Consider the following 20884-nt stretch of genomic DNA (forward strand, 5'->3'; position numbering starts at 1 on the left):
GTGCTGATTGACACAAAATTTGCTTACCTATACAATTTTGTGCTTATACCCTTGTTTTGTGTAAATCGCAACTCCCCCTTTATCCATGCTAGATCTGCAAGTGTAAGATGCTAAATTATACCCATTTATATTGATGCTTTCCATCCCCACTGTTACATGGTGTTCAGACAGACAAAGTATATCAATCTCATTCTTATTTTTATATCATCTAAACACACTAACAGCTCATCTACTTTATTTTTTATTCCCTTGATATTTTGATGAAGTAAATTGATACTACCCTTAGCTTTTTCCCTATTTACTGTGCATGGAGCTTCTTTTATTCCATTTTTCTTGATTACTGTCTGTCTGGACTTTGGCTTTAGCCTATAAAACCTATCTGCCTGGTCCCATTAATGACGGGGATCTTCCCTTGTATGACTGTGCCCCCCCTCCCTCCTTATAGTATTTGCTAACAGAGCAGCTAATTTATCTTTCCCCTTCCTATTTAGGTGCAGGACATGTGTAGTGCATACCCACCACCAATAGCATCAACTGGAACAACACTCATGTGAGATTTAGCGGAAGTCTGGAGCATCCTTTTCAGCTCATGCCTTACAGCAGTGTTTACCCTGGGCTGATCATGGCACTGAAAGACCTCAACAAACCCCCCATTTGTGTGCCCAGTTTCTGCTTCTCATGCCACGTGATCTTGCCAGCCGATGACAGCAGATATTCAGAGCATAGGACACATACTATAGTCAGCCAGTAGCAAGATCACTGCTACGTATCGCGAACACACAAAGAGGAAAAGTTAATGGTTTACATTAACATACATAGTATAGCTATATGAATAGCTAAGCTTTCACATATAATATTGACCTTTTTTGCATGTGTTATACTTTAATAAGATACATCACACAAATGTGCCATTAGATTTAAAACAATGACATAAATGTCTTGTCTTGTGGGCTCAAAATTCTTGTAAGTGGCTGGTCCTCAAAGTGTTCAGTTTTAAACGCTTTGTGATTTAAGAAACTCGTCCTATTTTCTCACACGTAACATAATTCATCTTGCATAAAAAGAAATTTACTTTGAAAGTAACACTTTTTGAACCACCATTCATTATACTATCCCGAGACTGTTAGAAATAGGTTCGAAATTTAGCAGTTGCCAAAAAGCGCCAGAAAACAGACATTATTGCGCATGTGCAGCTGCATTGGTGTAGGAAGCCCACACGTTCTTACGTATAAAGCACTAATAAAGCTTACATTACGCAATGTAAGAAACAGGACATCAGAGGATATTCCAAGAGCATTGGAAATCGGCTCAAACAGCTCTTTGCTTTTTTTTTTTTTTTTTTTTTTTTTTTTTTTTTTTTTTTTTTTTTTTTTTCCCCCTCCAATGGAGTAGGTCCCATCTGAGATTAAGCTTTTCAGTGTAGTTTTTGGGATGTAACTTTTCTTAAAGTACCAGTACTGTACTATCTCATATTTGGTTCATGTTATGGCATAATGCCATACATGGCAGAGGATGAAAATGTGCATTTGAAATTCAGCGAACAGTTGTGTGTAGCCAAAACTATGGAATGAAATACTTCGTTTCGGATAAATTGAGTGCTTCAGTGGAAAGATTAATAAAGCCAAATTTCTTTAGCAAACTGACAAAAATAACTTCATTGTTCTGCAAGGCGATTAATGCTTGACTGATAATAACTTGGAAATAAAATAAAATCCGAAAACTGAAACTAATAATATATTTTTGCCCTCCATAATTATGTGAATGTATTTTAATTCACTTGATAGCTCCCGGCCACAGAAATCCTTTTTGTTTTCATTTGACATGGGAGCTGTAAACGTAGAGGAAACAGCCAAATTACTTAACACAAACACGGGTCACGTGGAGTCTAACCCCTCTCCACTACAACTCAGACAACTCTGAGCATGTGCAAATCTGGCAGCTAGGGCTCGCGAGAAATTTATTTTCGTTATCATCTGGCCCCTTGCTGCTATTGCCGATACAGCTAACAGCCACACTTCAAGTAGCAGGAAGTGGGAGAAGGTACTGCTCATTAGCGAGTCAACTGCGCATGCGAATGAGCCCATTGGCAACTAGTCAAACAAACCTAATGTAAACAGTTGTCACGTCACGCTTATAGAAAGCAGTTTACTCATACGACGTATTACATAGTATTCGCCCTAAACCCTCTGACATGCCGGCCGAGGTGGCCGAGCGGTTCTAGGCGCTACAGTCTGGAACCGCGCGACCGCTGCGGTCGCAGGTTCAAATCCTGCCTTGGGCATGGATGTGTGTGACGTCCTTAGGTTAGTTAGGTTTAAGTAGTTCTAAGTCTAGGGGACTGATGACCTCAGCTGTTAAGTTCCATAGTGCTTAGAGCCATTTGAACCCTCTGACATATTTTTGCTGTTTGAAGATGCTTGTGTGTGCACGGTGTTTTGTTGTTGTAAATGGCGCATTTCCTTTGCACTTAAGTTTTATTTTTTTCCTCTCGTTTATATTTAATTGCTGCAGTACCATTCTCCAGTAGCAGGGTACAGTAACATTCTTTGCTAGAGAATCAATTCTTACCAGTCAAAATTACAAAAATTAAACTGGAAGCTAAAATAATGAAAAATTCCCGGAATTACGAAAAATTCGTGGGTCTTCCTGGTTTTCTCCCGGATGAAAAAATTCTCAGGTTTTTCCTGGATTCCCGGTTGTCCTGGGTCGTATACACCCTGCCACTAGAGGTCTCTGCACCGTCGCACCGTAAGCCGTGGCGCTATGCACCTCCTAACCCATGTATAATGTGGAACACGTGATCCCAGCGGCCAGTAGCAACGTCCTCGATTATGTATTTAAGCGCCTGCCTCTCGCTCAGCCAGTCAGCCTGATCTTTGCGTGTGTCTATCAACATCTCGCCCACAGACAGCTTGCTTACGTTACTTTGTTCCGTGTACCAGTGGACGTGGTTGATTTGTGAGGTTTTCTTGTAACTCCGTTGCTTCTTGTGTATTGTTGTTTGTAAGGTCTTGCTCAGTTGATCTTCATTGTTTGTGTCCGTCCTTTCCCATTTGTGTTGTTGTTATGGGCCACTCCGTGGGTCCCACTGCACTTTCCTTCACGGCAACCCCACAACCGTTCAGGTCGCAGTCATTTGGCAATGAGGTAAACGGTGGTCATTGTTAGCATGGAGGCGAAGTTGGTCTGTCTGCTGGAGCAACAGCAGCAGCTCATGCAGCAGCAGCACCAGCTCCAGTTAGACTTCTTACAACAGTCACTGCGATTGCTTACGGACAGAGTTGATGCTAGGGACGCACTGCCACAAAAGCTTCCAAGTCCTCGGGTGTCCGATGCTTTCCCAAGTCTGCTGTCATTCCCTCCATTTAATGATGCTAAAGAAGAGTGGGAAACATACTTACATTGACTGAAACAACATTTCACGGCTTTTCAAGTCACAGATGACTCCTTGCAGCAGTCGTTGTTCCTGTCTCGAGCCTCCCCAGACACGTTCTTTCTGCTCCGAAAGTTGGCACTGACGAACTATTATTCCCAATGCTACCATGTGGTCGCCTCTCGGCTGGAGTTCCACCAGTACCATACACAGCCTGGTCAATCGTATCGTTCCTGCATCATGGACTTGCAGGGTCTCAGCCGTAGATGTGATTTCACGTGCACCGATCAGCAGTGTAAGGCTTCGTATGTGGACTCCCTGATCTGGGATGTGGTGATTCAGCTGGCTCCCGATCCTGACGTCCGCACTGCAGCGTTGAAGCTCGATAACACCTCCTTAGAAAAGATTGTGTGCATTGCCCACTCCTTTGAAATTGCTCAGGCAGCCAATGAGCATCTTATCGCGGGGCCGCAAGTGGCGGCGATCAATGCGTCCCAGCGGGTTCCGCCCTCGAGATGTCGCTGTGGCCCAACCAACAGCAGCCGGCACCGTCGAGATGATTCTTTGTCCAACATCTCTATGGCATCAGCGCCTCTGGTCACCCCTCGTCGCCGGTCGCCCGGCCCCCTTCCGTCTTGCCCACACTGCTTTACCGCACATTCTCCAGCCAATTGTCCCCTTCGCTGGAAAACGTGCATGCTGTGTAACAAGGAGGGCCACATTCAATCAGTTTGTCATAGTCGCTTGACTCGCTCCAGTCCTGCCCCTCCTGGGCCTCAAGATACCGTCCGTGCTCTGCACTCCGTCTTCCCACAGGATGACCCATCTGCGCAGAAGCTTTTCCTCATGCTCCACCTTTTCACTGAGGTTGTCAGTTTTCAGATCGATACTGGGGCCACTGTCTCCCTGATTAATATGGTGACATATGCCCACCTGGGCTCTCCTGAGGTGTCACCTCCCTCTCGACATTTGGTCACCTACGGAGACGGTTCCATTCCCATTTGTGGGCAGTTCGTTGTCCAGGCAATGTTCAAACATGTTCCCCGGCTCCTTACCCTATTTGTCGTTGACCATCCGTCAGCTTCAAATATTTTTGACCTGGATGTGCTTCAACTGTTTTACTTTTTAATTTCCAATGAAGCTAAGGTCGTTTCCACGGCTGTTCCTTTTCAAAACTTGGGCGATCTGTGCTACGCTTTTGTTACGTTGTTTGCTATGGATATCAGATGTGCTTCCGATTTTCAGGTGCACATCAGACTTCGGCCAGGTGCGCATGCCTCAATTTTTTCTGGGCCCGGCCCATTCTGGTGGCCTTAAGGCTGGTGGTCAAGCAGGAATTTGATCGGCTCCAGGATGCTGGTGATCTGGAGCCTGTGACATACAGTGCCTGGGCAACACCATTGGTGGTCATGCAGAAACCCATGGGTCCCTTCGGTTGTGTGGGGACTTCGGCACTACTGTCAATGCTGAGTCCCTCGTCAACACTTACCCCATTCCCCGACAGGAAGACCTTCTTGCCAAGCTTGCCGGGGGTGAGTACTTTTCCCGGATCGACCTGGCTGAGGCATACCACCAATTACTCTTGGACGCTGAGTCCCAGAACATCATGGTTATCAACATGCCTTTCAGGTTATACAAGTACAAGCTCCTTCCATTTGGTGTTTCTTCTGGCCGGCCATTTTCCAGCGGTTCCTGGAGCAGCCTATCCCAGCCTGCATGAATCATCTGGATGACACCTTGGTCTCCGAGTGTTCCTGCCAGGAACATTTGCAAAACCTCAGCGCCTTATTTTATGCTCTGCAATCTGCAGGTTTACGCTGTCGGCTGGACAAGTGTTGTTTTTTTCAACCAGAAGTGGAACACTTAGGCCACTGGCTTCGCAAAGATGGCATTCGCCCTTCGGGTCGCAATGTCGAGGCCATTGAGGCCCTTCCTCATCCCAAGGACTTATCTGAACTCCAGGTGGTTTTGGGCAAGGTTACTTATTACTTAGTTTTTACCCCAGGCTGCCTCCGTTGCTCAACCCCTCAATCACAAGTGTCGCAAAGGGGTACCTTTTGATTGGACTCCTGCTTCTGACCAGGCTTTTCTATGTTTAAAGGCAATTCTGAAGTCCGCCCCTTGCCTACTCCTTTCTTCCGGACCGCGCCTTTGTTGTGGCGGCTAATGCATCGGCATACGGCATTGGTGCCGTCCTCACGCATCGGGATGCTGATGGCTCCGAACAACCCATCACTTATGGCTCTGAGACATTGACCCCAGCACAACGGAACTACTCACATATTGAAAAGGAGGCCCTGGTGATCGTGTTTGCCATCCAAAAATTTCACACCTATCTCTTTGGGGCAAAGTTCACCCTCCTGACGGACCATAAACCCTTCGTTACGCTTTTCGGACCCCACTCTCACCTTCCAGAGCAGACGGCTCAACGTCTCCAGCGCTGGGCATTATTTTTACGAAATTACGCTTACACCATCTGGTGTAAGCCCATCGCCCACCATGCTAACGCGGACGATTCGATTTACCACGTCTCCCAGCAGGCCCCGATCCTGCCTTTGACCAACAGGAGATCCTCTGCTTTCACATTGATTTCGCCCACTGGGATGCTCTGGACGGTTTGCCTCTTATAGCTGCTCACGTTGTCACAGCTACCCGCCGCGACCCTATCTTGTGGCACGTTCTCCGCTACATGGTCCGCGGGTGGCCCTCCTATGTTACACCAATCTCAGCCCCTGGCACCATCTGTCCCACAGGCTCTCTGTGGTCGATAATTTCCTTCTGTTGGCCACGGGGTTTGATGCCCATTGGGTGGTCATCCCTACGGGTCTGCTGCTTCAGGTGCTCTGTTTGATACACTGCGGGCACTAGGGTATGTCCCATATGAAAGTTTTGACTCACCAGCACGTGTATTGGCCCGGCATTGATGGCAATATTGACTGCCTGGTCCGTGGGTGCACTGTGTGTGTGTGTCACCACGCAAGCCCCCCCCTCAGTCCTTTGCACCCTGGCCTGTGCCTTGCCAGCCCTGGGATCGCATCCATATCGATTTTGCGGTTATGTTTTTGGGGTCCATGTGACTACTTATTGTTGATGCCTACTCCAAATACCTATATGTTGTCTGCATGACATCCACCACCACGGAGGCTACAGTCACGGCCCTGGCCCAGGTTCTCGCCACTGAGGGCCTGCCTCAAACATTGGTCTCTGATAATGGCCCCCAATTCACGGCATCCTCCTTCCACAACTTCTGTCAGGCCAACGGTATCAAACGTATCCATAGCCTGCCTTTCCACCCTTCGTCCAATGGCGCAGCAACCACGTCGGCCCTCATCTTGTTTTTGAGCACCTATCGCACCACGCCAATTGACGGACATAGTCCGGCGGAGCTCCTCCATGGGTGGCAGCTGCGGACACTGCTCCATTTACTGATGCTATCCCCCTCCCAACCCCAGTCCCGGCCCTCTCAGAATTACGCCCAAGGCGCGGCCATGTGGCCCCGTGAGGACAGACGCAAGGAGGGTTGGAAGCCCGCCACGGTCGGCGCGGCCCATGGGCGGTGTGTGACGTTGGTGCAGATATCGAAAGGGTTGGAGTGCCACCATCATAATCAGCTCCGCCTGCGTGCCCCCGCAGGGCTCACACCACCACCACCTCCTCCTGCCCCACCTCCTTCAGATATGGACGTGGTCCTCAAGTCACCGCTACTGTCCCCCCGGAGGCCTGCCGCCAGCCCTCCCCGCCCCGAGGTGGATCGGCAGCTCCCTCCGCTGCCCTGGACTCTGGGTTGGCTGTCATGGACACCTCGGGCATCTCTTCCTCCCCGCCAATGGCGGTTGACAAGCTGACTCTTCTTCCCACTGCCGACCATCCCAGAACCATCCTGGGCGTTTCCTCCACTACACACAAGTTTCAGGTGGGAAGGGATCTGGTACCACGCCAGATGGCATGGATGTCGAAGACCACTAGAGGTCTCTGCACCATCGGGCTATAAGCCGTAGCAGCACACACCTCCTGGCCCATATATAATGTGAGGGCGCCACGGTGGAACACGTGGTCCCAGCGGCCAATAGCGATGCCCTCAATCATGTATTTAAGTGCCTGCCTCTCGCTCAGCCAGTCAGTCTGATCTTAGCATGCGCCTATCAACATCTAGCCTACAGGCAGCTTGTTTATGTTACTTTGTTCTGTGTATGAGTGGACGTGGTTGATTCATGAGGTTTTCTTGTGACTCCATTGCTTCCTGTGTGTTGTTGTTCGTAAGGTCTCGCTTGGTTGTCCTTTGTGGTTCGTGTCCGTCCTTTGCTGTTTGTGTTGTTGTTTGTGGGCCACTCCGTGGGTCTCGCTGCGCTTTCCTTCACGGCAACCCAGCGACCAGAATGGTCGTTGTTACAACAATACCCTTCACATAATTTCTCCTGAAGCTGCTACCTACAAGCAGAATTCTTCTTTTCCTGTTCTGATTTGATCATGACCTGTGTTTTTTCATTAAGCTAATATTAAGCTTCAAACCACATTTAGCTGTATCTGGATGAGGCCCTTCCTCCACTATTTCAAATATCAAGCCAAACTGATTTACTAACGGAATTTCTAAATTTTTTCAACAGTTTCCCTTTTTTGCCCTTTGCTTGCTAACTTTCCCCAGCACCCCATCTCTTTTTCCTCCTTTAGCCTATATGGTTCCAAATTGGTATTTTTTAATTCGGCCTTAAGGGCACAAATCTTTACCTCCTGTTGAGCAATTTTTCTGTCCTTTCTACAAGTTGTGGTTAAGTAGACATTAAATTAGGACTGGACAAATAAGAAATTCTAAAGCATTAAGTAAAAAATATTAAAATGTCTGTTTAAAATTATATGATGTGCAAAAGTTAAGAGTCAGAAAAATTACATACGTTCATTAATGAACCATAGCAACACAACACATTGCAAAATGTGCATAGTGTATGAAGCCCACTTTATGTAGATCAAATGTTGCAATAGACAGTACAAAATTATGTTCCATACTTTCCATGATACATAGAAACTGGCCTGTGCTGTAAGTTTAACAGGGTTCCTTCCAGTCACAGTGTAATTGCTTCAACTCAATGCGCTCTAACATTTTTTACTGTATTCATGTATTTTACTCTTACTCCACAAACTGTGGTGTCAATTTATAGCCTCAATCTGAAATATATCAATTGTTTAACTTTCATGCTCTGACTTGCTAAGAAGATAATAAGGGAATGTTGTAACGCTTTACCAATTTACAAGTACTCGTAGGTTAACTTTTAATTACTACTTATATGAGGCAGAGGCTTGCTTACTGCATATGAAGACAACTCATACACATATGTAGTGGCCCGTCACATGCCTGCATGGCAGCACTCTCAACCCACTGGCTCCAAAGCCTGCATGCAGCTGACTTATCTTGTGTTTCTGCAAACTCAGTTCTGGCTAACAGCCTCAGCTCTGTGGTATCAGCCGCCGACTGTTTGGCTTTACTTTAAACTGCTTGCACCACCAGTCATGCCACCACGTTTCCTACAAACACCACTGCAGCATCAGGATGCTGCCATTAACACTTTACCAACCTTTACCAACGAAATCCAAGAAACCCCTCTCCAGAGCCCCATTTTCTGTGTTTATCGTTTCATAACATAGCATCAGGGCTTGTCATCTATGGAGTAATCATTGTATTGAAGACAGACAGAATTCTAAATCTTTGTATCTGTATACATCGTTGTTGTTGTTGTTGTTGTTGTTGTGGTCTTCAGTCCTGAGACGGGTTTGATGCAGCTCTCCATGCTACTCTATCCTGTGCAAGCTTCTTCATCTCCCAGTACCTACTGCAACCTACATCCTTCTGAATCTGCTTAGTGTATGCATCTCTTGGTCTCCCCCTACGATTTTTACCCTCCACGCTGCCCTCCAATACTAAATTGGTGATCCCTTGATGCCTCAGAACATGTCCTACCAACAGATCCCTTCTTCTGGTCAAGTTGTGCCACAAACTCCTCTTCTCCCCAAACCTATTCAGTACCTCCTCATTAGTTATGTGATCTACCCATCTAATCTTCAGCATTCTTCTGTAGCACCACATTTCGAAAGCTTCTATTCTCTTCGTGTCCGAACTATTTATCGTCCATGTTTCACTTCCATACATGGCTACACTCCATACAAATACTTTCAGAAAAGGCTTCCTGACACTTAAATCTATACTCGATGTTAACAAATTTCTCTTCTTCAGAAACGCTTTCCTTGCCATTGCCAGTCTACATTTTATATCCTCTCTACTTCGACCATCATCAGTTATTTTGCTCCCCAAATAGCAAAACTCCTTTACTACTTTAAGTGTATCATTTCCTAATCTAATACCCTCAACATCACCCGACTTAATTCGACTACATTCCATTATCCTCGTTTTGCTTTTGTTGATGTTCATCTTATATCCTCCCTTCAAGACACCATCCATTCCGTTCAACTGCTCTTCCAAGTCCTTTGCTGTCTCTGACAGAATTACAATGTCATCGGCGCACCTCAAAGTTTTTATTTCTACTCCATGGATTTTAATACCTACTCCGAATTTTTCTTTTGTTTCCTTTACTGCTTGCTCAATATACAGATTGAATAACATCGGGGAGAGGCTACAACCCTGTCTTACTCCCTTCCCAACCACTGCTTCCCTTTCATGTCCCTCGACTCTTATAACTGCCATCTGGTTTCTGTACAAATTGTAAATAGCTTTTCGCTCCCTGTATTTTACCCCTGCCACCTTTAGAATTTGAAAGAGAGTATTCCAGTCAACATTGTCAAAAGCTTTCTCTAAGTCTACAAATGCTAGAAATGTAGGTTTGCCTTTCCTTAATCTTTCTTCTAAGATAAGTCGTAAGGTCAGTATTGCCTCACGTGTTCCAGTATTTCTACGGAATCCAAACTGATCTTCCCCGAGGTCGGCTTCTACTAGTTTTTCCTTTCGTCTGTAAAGAATTCGTGTTAGTATTTTGCAGCTGTGGCTTATTAAACTGATTGTTCGGTAATTCTCACATCTGTCAACACCTGCTTTCTTTGGGATTGGAATTATTATATTCTTCTTGAAGTCTGAGGGTATTTCGCCTGTCTCATACATCTTGCTCACCAGATGGTAGAGTTTTGTCAGGACTGGCTCTCCCAAGGCCGTCAGTAGTTCCAATGGAATGTTGTCTACTCCGGGGGACTTGTTTCGACTCAGGTCTTTCAGTGCTCTGTCAAACTCTTCACGCAGTATCGTATCTCCCATTTCATCTTCATCTACATCCTCTTCCATTTCCATAATATTGTCCTCAAGTACATCGCCCTTGTATAGACCCTCTATATACTCCTTCCACCTTTCTGCTTTCCCTTCTTTGCTTAGAACTGGGTTTACATCTGAGCTCTTGATGTTCATACAAATGGTTCTCTTATCTCCAAAGGTCTCTTTAATTTTCCTGTAGGCAATATCTATCTTACCCCTAGTGAGATAAGCCTCTACATCCTTACATTTGTCCTCTAGCCATCCCTGCTTAGCCGTTTTGCACTTCCTGTCGATCTCATTTTTGAGACGTTTGTATTCCTTTTTGCCTGCTTCATTTACTGCATTTTTATATTTTCTCCTTTAATCAATTAAATTCAATATTTCTTCTGTTACCCAAGAATTTCTACTAGCCCTCGTCTTTTTACCTACTTGATCCTCTGCTGCCTTCACTACTTCATCCCTCAAAGCTACCCATTCTTCTTCTACTGTATTTCTTTCCCCCATTCCTGTGAATTGTTCCCTTATGCTCTCCCTGAAACTCTGTACAACCTCTGGTTCTTTCAGTTTATCCAGGTCCCATCTCCTTAAATTCCCACCTTTTTGCAGTTTCTTCAGTTTTAATCTACAGGTCATAACCAATAGATTGTGGTCAGAGTCCACATCTGCCCCTGGAAATGTCTAACAATTTAAAACCTTGTTCCTAAATCTCTGTCTTACCATTATATAATCTATCTGATACTTTTTAGTATCTCCAGGGTTCTTCCATGTATACAACCTTCTTTTATGATTCTTGAACCAAGTGTTAGCTATGATTAAGTTGTGCTCTGTGCAAAATTCTACCAGGCGGCTTCCTCTTTTATTTCTTAGCCCCAACCCATATTCACCTACTACGTTTCCTTCTCTCCCTTTTTCTACACTCGAATTCCAGTCACCCATGACTATTAAATTTTCGTCTCCCTTCACTATCTGAATAATTTCTTTTATTTCATCATACATTTCTTCAATTTCTTTGTCATCTGCAGAGCTAGTTGGCATATAAACTTGTACTACTGTAGTAGGTGTGGGCTTCGTATCTATCTTGGCCACAATAATGCGTTCACTAAGCTGTCTGTAGTAGCTTACCCGCGTTCCTATTTTCCTATTCATTATTAAACCTACTCCTGCATTACCCCTATTTGACTTTGTGTTTATAACCCTGTAGTCACCTGACCAGAAGTCTTGTTCCTCCTGCCACCGAACTTCACTAATTCCCACTATATCTAACTTTAACCTATCGGTTTCCCTTTTCAAATTTTCTAACCTACCTGCCCGTTTAAGGGACCTGACATTCCACGCTCCAATCCGTAGAACGCCAGTTTTCTTTCTCCTGATAACGACATCCTCTTGAGTAGTCCCCACCCGGAGATCCGAATGGGGGACTATTTTACCTCCGGAATATTTTACCCAATAGGACGCCATCATCATTTAATCATACAGTAAAGCTGCATGCCCTCGGGAAAAATTACGGCCGTAGTTTCCCCTTGCTTTCAGCCATTCGCAGTACCAGCACAGCAAGGCTGTTTTGGTTATTGTTACAAGGCCAGATCAGTCAATCATCCAGACTGTTGCCCTTGCAACTACTGAAAAGGCTGCTGCTCCTCTTCAGGAACCACACGTCTGTCTGGCCTCTCAACAGATACCCCTCCGTTGTGGTTGCACCTACGGTACGGCTATCTGTATCGTTGAGGCACGCAAGCCTCCCCACCAACGGCAAGGTCCATGGTTCATGGACATCTCAACATTCAAATATACTGTTATCAACTGACACTGAACTACAGCAACGTTACGTATTACTTTCACTATTTTATATAAGATGTAGGATAGTTATATATAAGATGTAGGATAGTTAATACCTGAATTCTCTGTCCACAAACCACTCATGTTCCTCACTCCTCTATCCAGTAAAGGACTACAAAGTGTGCAAAGGAAGTTACAACAGTCCCCAGGTAACTAGGAAGTACGGTGAACTGCCTCTACATCCTTGGCCCATGGCACCACTACCAACATTTAACAAATAAAATCCTACACCACCCTTTTCATAGCTTCCTTTAACCTAAAATTTATGAGGGTCAGCCTTCTTCCCCTCCCCCCCCCCCCCCCCTTTTTAAGTGTCATGAATTTCAAGTGCAACTACACAGATTGAAAACCACAACCTTGACAATTAATTTATGACTTTTCAATAAAACCTCAGTCCGTTTCCATAGTTCTGATCCATTTTTAACTAGGTCATATATTCCCGTGTGGTAAAACACACGAGTTTGCATCCGAAGCCACTGATGCATGGATGTTTTCACGGACTCCTCACCTTCAGAATGAATCCCTCGATGGACTTCTTTTAGCCTCAACATATGGAGGTCTGATGGCACCAGGTCAGGCAAGACTTCCCATCCAGTTTTTGCAATCTCTTCAGTGGTATGGTTTGCATTGCAATGTAAAAAAAAAAAAAAAAAAAAAAAAAAAAAAAAAAAAAAAAAAAAATCTGCCATAGCTTTCGTCGGGTGAATTCGCTGAGGATGCACATTAAGCTATTCGAGGGTTTTGACATATTGGACAGTATGTAGCATGCATACCTTCTAAATCATACCCTTTGCACCCCAGAACACAGTAGCTATAACTTTCCCTCCCAATCACACAGTTCTGAACATTTTCTTCTTCAGTGAGCTTCTGTGATGCCATGTCACTGCCCGCTTTTTAATTCTGACTCTTAGCTATTGCACATCACATAATTTTAAACAAACATTTTATATTTTTTACATACTTGTTTTAGGTATTATTAATTTTCCAGTAATATTTTGATGTCTGCTAACCCAGTATTAAGTAAAGTTTTGTAAGACACTTCTTGTAAGTAACATTCAATATGGCAGCCAGTGCAAAAGTATGTTCTGCATCTCCTCAGAAAAATATAAATATTTCCATTAAAAAGAAATCGTGTGCAAATTGTAAGGATGAAATATCCAAACTACACTTCCTGTTAAGTAACATTCAATACGGCGGCCAGTGCAAAAGTATGTCGTGCATCTCCTGAGAAAAATGTAAATATTTCCAATAAAAAGAAATTGTGTGCAAATTGTAAGGACAAAATATCAAAACTACACAAACAAGTATCCAGTCTACAGTATACTAAAAATGGAAATTACTAAACTTCAAACAACAAAATGGAAACAGCCGACAAAGGAAAGTGTGCCAAAAATTCCTTCAGAAATACAGCCCTTTTATGATGAGTGGTCTGAAAAGTGTTGCAAGAAGAAAACAGCATTATGAAAATTAAATTCAAGGATTCAGAAGCACTAATACCCCATTTTGAACAAGGAGCAGTGAAAAACCCTTATCATGTTTCAAGTGAAAACTTGCAATCTGTTAGTCCTCAAACAACTGCTACAAAAGGAGAAAAAGTGTTTATTTTAAGTGCCAGTCATAGTAGAAAATAGGGAGTGTACTAGAAGGCAAATTAGGTAAAACATACAGTGTGCAAAGTATTATAAAACCTGGTGTGTCAATTAAGGAAGTTGTGAAACATGTCATCAAATTAACTGATAACTTCTCCATTAATGATATGTTAATTGTTATTGGTGGCACAAATGACGCTGAAAAACCTCTGCAATTTTGGAAGAACATGATAGATTCTTTGGAATATATGCTTAAGCTCACGCACAAAACAAATGTAATAATTCATCCAACACCGCTTAGACTTCACACACAAAGTCTAGATGAAAAAATCAGATCTGTACATCGCATTATGTTAGAAAAAATCAACACTGCCACAGGCATATGTAGAAAGAGATTATCACTGAATTTAGAAATCGAACACCTGAAAAGAAATGAACATACAACTCATGGTTTACATCTAACCAAACAAGGAAAGATTTGCATTTGTAATAGGCTTGCTTCTTTCATACACACAGCGAAAACTGAGAAACCAAGTACCAGTACAGGGAAGAAGCATACACAAATGCACAATGAGATAAAAAGAGCCAGTCTCAAAGTGAAAGTGCCACCCACAAAAAAACAGACAGTTATGGACCAGTATATAATAAAAAATAAGCTCAAAGAAAGTCACAACACACTTATTAGGTTAAATTTCAAGCTATCAAATGCACCAACAAGGCAGTCATTAATGGACAGATGGGTGAAAAAGGATGGAAAAAGTGGACATTGGGAACATTTCAACAGAAGAAAGGCAGAACCCACATACGGTGAACCAGCAAGCCATACATCAAACACCACGACTGCCATCCCTGGAAAACATGAGGATTTTTTTCCACTAACTACACTAGCTCAAATAGATGGGTAAGTGGTCAAGCAAGAAATGATCTACTCTCTGTACCTAATTTTAAATTACTGCATCAAAATGTTCAATCACTCTCAAATAAATTAAATGAAATAGAAAGAATGTTAAACAACCTAAATGATATTTCTGTACTATGCTTTACAGCATACTGGCTCAAACAAGATATATTATAGCAAACATACATCCCTCAGTTCAAACTTGCAAGCATGTTTTGTAGGAAAATATCGAGTCCTCGAGGTACCTGCGTATATGTTTAAAAAAATGCTGAATTCAATAGTGTAACTTAACACCACAAACTGCCCTGTGTAAAAGATATAGAACTCTCTATAGCTGAACTACCAAGGCAAGATACAGTTATTATTTGAGTATACAGCTCACCAGATGGAGACAAAAAAGTGTTTTACAATCGTATGGAGGAACTCTTGGAAGGAATTCACTCTCCCAAGAGAAATATAATTATATGTGGTGACTTTGATATTGATTTCTTGAAATCCAACTAATTCAGAGATGACAGTATAAATCTTACTACAATTTTTCAACATCAGTACAATGGTAACTGAACCAGCTTGACAAATTGCATCTATTATTGATCAGATCTTGATAAATATGCGCAAATATGCCTATAACATACAAGTTGTAAACACTTATTTTAGTTATCACAATGCTCAAATTCTTGCAGTGAATACTTCAGGGCACTAATTTCCCAGTAGAATACGATACACTCTAAGGAATTTCAGTACAAAAGATGTGGAATATTTTTGTTCTCTCCTAAAGGGTGAAAGTTGGGAAGATGTAATGGCTGTAATGATATCAATGAGAAGTATGGTAAGTCTATGCCTACATTCAAACCTTTAACAAGAAAATAACTATGATAGCTCCATTTAAAGAAAAAAGGGGGATATCATATCAAAATAAAAAGAGAGTACTCCAAGCAAAATACTAATCCTGACTTTATTACATATTTCAAAAGACACAAAATAATACTAACAGGAGTAGTTTCGAAAGTAAAAAAAAAAAATGACAAAATATTGTGTAATTGCAAGAAAACTAAGGCAACCTGGCAAATTATAAGGAAATAAATGGGTACCAGGTCAGTTAATCACAATAATATAGAGATGATTACGAATAAAAATAAACTAACTGACCCCAAACATGTGGCTAGCGCTTTCAACAATTATTTTCCTAATATAGCACAGCAGTTAATAAATACACACCTTGACAAACAGTCACTCAGATCAAAAAATTAATCCAAACACATTATTCATGTATCCAGCAACACCCGAGGAACTGGATGACGATGTTTGGTTCGTGGGGCGCTCAACTGCGCAGTCATCAGCGCCCGTACAAAGTCCCAAATGTTACACAGTCCAATTTTTTTACACAGCCCAATCTAAGCACTGTTATGAATAATGATGATGATGATGAAATGATGAGGACAACACAAACAATCAGTCCCCAGCAGAGAAAATCCTCAACCCGGGTGGGAATCGAACCTGGGATCCCGTGATCCAGAGGCAGCAATGCTAGCCACTAGACCACGAGCTGTAGACACCTGATGAACTGTCAAGAATCCTAAAAGAATTACCTAATAAACATTCATTGGGTGTTGGTGAGATACCCAATGCTATTGTCAATGTTAGCACAACATTTATTGTGGAACCACTAAAAAAAACATAGTAAATTCATTTTTTGATAGTGGTGTGTTTCCAAATAATCTAAAAACTGCAAAAGTAACACCTTTGCATAAGAAGGGTACAAAAAGTGATGTTTCTAATTATAGGCAAGTTTCAGTATTGTCAGGCTTCAACAAAATTATGGAAAAAATGTTCCTTAGAAGATTAACAGTTATCTTAAATAAAGAGATGCTGATAAGTGACTCCCAACATAGGTTCAGAGCTGGAAAGTCAACTCAGACAGAAAATTTTGCCTTCTTAAATGAAATATTAAAGCAGTGGATGATAAGCAACACGTGTCTGGCATATTTCTGGATCTATGTAAAGCCATTGATGTTATTGATCATGAAATTCTCTTGTGTAAATTAAGTAATTATAGAATAAGAGACCAGTCTGAAAGGTGGCTCCAGTCATACCTCAGATTATAGAAATAAAACAAAAAGTTAGTGAAACACAAAAAATTTCTAGTTTTTCCAGTGATGAGGAGAAAATCAAGTATGGAGTCCCAAAAGGGTCAGTTCTGGGACCTGTCCTATTTCTGCAGTATATAAATGACTTGGCTCGTAAAATACATTATGGTACCAATGTTCTCTTTGCAAATCACAGAATGAGGAAAATCTGCAAGAGGCTGCAATATCAGTTATGCATACCTTAAGGCACTGGTTCAGGACCAATAGGCTCACCATATAAACTCGGGAAAAAAAAAAAAAAAACTGTGACAGTTAACTTCCACACCACACGAAACCTCCAGCCTGCAACACCTGTTTTCACTATCGAAGGAAAAAAAACATGTAAAAGGTCGGTCATACAAAATTTCTAGGCATTCATGTTCAGGCAGATCTGAAGTGGGAGGTGCACCTAAACAATTTAAATAAGATTGAATTCACTAGCATATGCTGTTAAGATCCTCACTCAGAATACACAATGCTCATCAGTGCTTGACAATGTACCACTGTAGTATACAGTTGCTACTTACGTACGGAATAATTTTTTGGGGGAATTCCACAAATTCTACAAAAACATTTAAAATACAGAAAAAGATTATCAGGGTGATAAAAAAAGCTAAATTCATGAATTCCTGCAGACTCCTTTTTAAAACTCTCAAAATATTGCCACTGCCTTTCCTGTATATACAAAATACTAACTTGCACAAAAGGGACCATCTTAGAAAAGGAAAATCACTTCAGACACAACTATGATATACACACATATGAAATTAGGCAGAAGATGAACCTACACATGATACTGTAAATACAAACTTTTGCCAAAGAGGAATGTATCACACTGGAGCTATGTTAGATAATCATTTGCCTTCTTACCTAAAATGCACACAAACATTAAATGCATATAAAATAAAGTTAAATCAGTTCTTGCTTGATCACTGCTTCTATTCATTGTCTGAATTTACAAAACATTGTAATAAGTAAACCTGATTTAGCAAATTTTACTAATTGTCAATTCATAATATAGTTTATGTTGTGCTTATCAAGTCATCTCATTTAATGACTGCTGTTATCACATGCAGAAGCAATGTAGCACACCAACCTACATTATTATGCATTTTGATTATGTCAACAATGTAGTCTAAATGACTATTTATTATAAATTAACTAGGTTTACCACTGACCTGCATCACATGTACCATCAATGTACTAAAATGATTCCTGGACAAATAAACAGATAAACCATTTATGACTATGTTCTAATGATTTGTATTTTTCTAAATTTTGTGGATTTATAAAGATGATAGCTTAACCTGTCGAACAAGGTTAAGTGCAATAAAATATTTCACACTGCACCTGATGAATGATTTTATTTTGGAAAAATTAATCCTACTAGTTATAAATTCAATACAATAAACACATCAAATGAAACCCTAAATTACTACACATTTACCTCCATTTCATAGACCTGTCTCTCTGCTTTCTGACATCTATGGAGCAGTTCCTGATATTTACAATGTATACTCTTCTTTGTGCTTATATTTATTACTTCCTTGCTTTTCTGCAGATCAGTCAGCTGTAAAAAGTGAAAGTCTCTGAGAAACAGAGCCACAATAAATAGAAAATATGGAAAGGAAAATTGATTCGTGAATGTAGAAATTTCGGTAAATTTTCTGTCTTACTGCAGTTTTATTGTAGACAACAAAGAGATTTCCCTTGTTGTATCATGCCACAATTATAATACTCTAGCCACAAACACAAACCAGCCACAGACGGGTGTTTGCATCACTGTTATACATCCTTCATAAAGTTTTTGACTAACTTTTGTAATGATCTCAAATGAGGAATACTCATCCCGAAAATCCTCCCTATACTTCCCAAAACAGTAGCAGTCTGAAACACTAAACACTAACGTGCAAATGCAATCCTATTGGTATATAGTGTCATTTTGCAATGTCCTTATATTACGTGGACCATAAAAGGCTACTTGGTACATTGAAATGTCATGGAATAAATGTCAAGTATATAGCACGAGTGGAGTCTTACCATCACAACCGAAATCAATAGGTCACAGTAGCAAGTGCATCACAGACATAAAAGTAAACTCAGATTGGGATAACATGAAACATGAAGTCCCCACAAAGTTTGATACTGGGTCTGCAACTGTTCTTAACCTATAAAAATTATTTTCAATAACTTCGAAGGCATGTCCAAAAAACTAATAGCAGCTAAAGATACAAACTTATCAGTCAAGGATCCAGTCTGATTATACCAGAGGCACATCAGATTATAGCTGAAAAGAACTGCAGATGGTGCACAGAGAACTGCTTAACTTTTAATCATACAAACACTCACATCATGCACTTTGAAACAAGCAAAAATAGTGCCCAGGAGCCTGAAATAGACATCAATGGCCCTACACCACAAAACACTTTGTTTAAGATTCCTTTGGATCCTGCTGAATACTGTGCTAAAATGGTGTCAATTCAAAGATACAACCATCGAGAGACAGTCTGAAACTCTTCACAGTATTAGTTAATAGCAGTATGTTCCTTGAACAGAGGGGTACTAGCTTATTTTGCATATTTTCATTACCAGTTTTCTTATGTATTTATATTATGGGCAAATGCAGATAAAATAAATAAAAGATGAATCCAGCATATGTGAGCAATACAAATATTGTGTAAAGTATATATCCACACATTTTGAAGCAACCCCTTCAAATAGCATGGAATTCTTATATGCAGTCCACTATATTTTTACTTCCTAATGGTATTTAATGCCAGTAATAAAAATCAATTTAATTTGACATAACTTTTACATAATAACAATGCAAGACAGAAAAATTATTTCCTTGAAGGTATATCTTACTGTCTCTGGTTCAAAGGGGTGTGGAGTACCGTAAGCTGGTGCAAAAAGCAAACTACCATTAGACATAAAGCAAGACACAGAACACAAATAAATTCTAAATAATATCTGAATAACCACCCCTCTTCAAAAAGTACCTGGTTATGAAAATTCAAGGCAGAAAGACCCCTGTTAGCTGCATAACAAGTAGCTATCTTTGTTGTTAGCTGCATGACAAGTAGCTATCTTTGTTGTAAACAGGTCTTTCTGTTACAAATGTATGTAACTGATAATTTTCAGTTAATGACAATGTGATTGCATCAATCTACTGCTGCTATTTAATACAGTTGAAGAAGCCTTAGCACGCAGAAATAATTAATGATGCAGTTTCTAACAGCCATTCACTTTCACTTTTTTAATGTTTAACACCTCGATTCTCCTTCATGAACTGTTTTACAGAACATGGTGAATGAATGGGTAATATTTACATCTGTGTGGAAGAACCAGGTCTAGAACTGGTCTAATAAATCCCACTCTAATGTCAAGTTAATTTGAAATACGTTTACCCCTAACTGTCTCATATGCTTAGAGGTAACATAGTCTGTTCTCCATAAGATGGTTCAAGAACTCTTCTGGCAGATGTTTCCATTCTTGATGAAGAGTCATGTATGGGCTATGGGACACCATCTGATGTCACTATGGGACCCAAACAGCTGGTGCAACATCACTGTCACCTGTTACTGGCCCCACTACCCAGAGGACATGGATCATCAGAATCCGGCACATAAGTCAGCCCAGAGCTGATTTGAGTCAGTTGTGACCCAATCTGTGGAATACATGGCGAGTATGCTACCAGTTTGGTTAAAGTATTTGTATTGTGGACTCTATTTGTTATAGGAGGAACTCTGATATGGCGTGGATTGGTCTTTAATTTTGAAAACAGATTAAGACAGACTGCACTGTCTCCAGGGAGCA

At 41.5% G+C, this 20884-nt stretch overlaps 1 protein-coding gene across 2 annotated transcripts in view; it reads right to left on the reverse strand.

The window, feature by feature from the left end:
- Positions 1-20884, reverse strand: part of LOC126238586 (UBX domain-containing protein 11-like) — a 197813-nt gene that overhangs the window by 98691 nt on the left and 78238 nt on the right. For both annotated transcript variants that reach the window (XM_049947801.1, XM_049947800.1), the window contains exon 4: positions 18516-18638. In XM_049947801.1, the coding sequence (XP_049803758.1) occupies positions 18516-18638 (123 nt within the window). The remainder of the gene's footprint in view (positions 1-18515; positions 18639-20884) is intronic.

Source organism: Schistocerca nitens, chromosome 1 (genome assembly GCF_023898315.1).
Source record: "Schistocerca nitens isolate TAMUIC-IGC-003100 chromosome 1, iqSchNite1.1, whole genome shotgun sequence".
NCBI lineage: Eukaryota > Metazoa > Arthropoda > Insecta > Orthoptera > Acrididae > Schistocerca > Schistocerca nitens.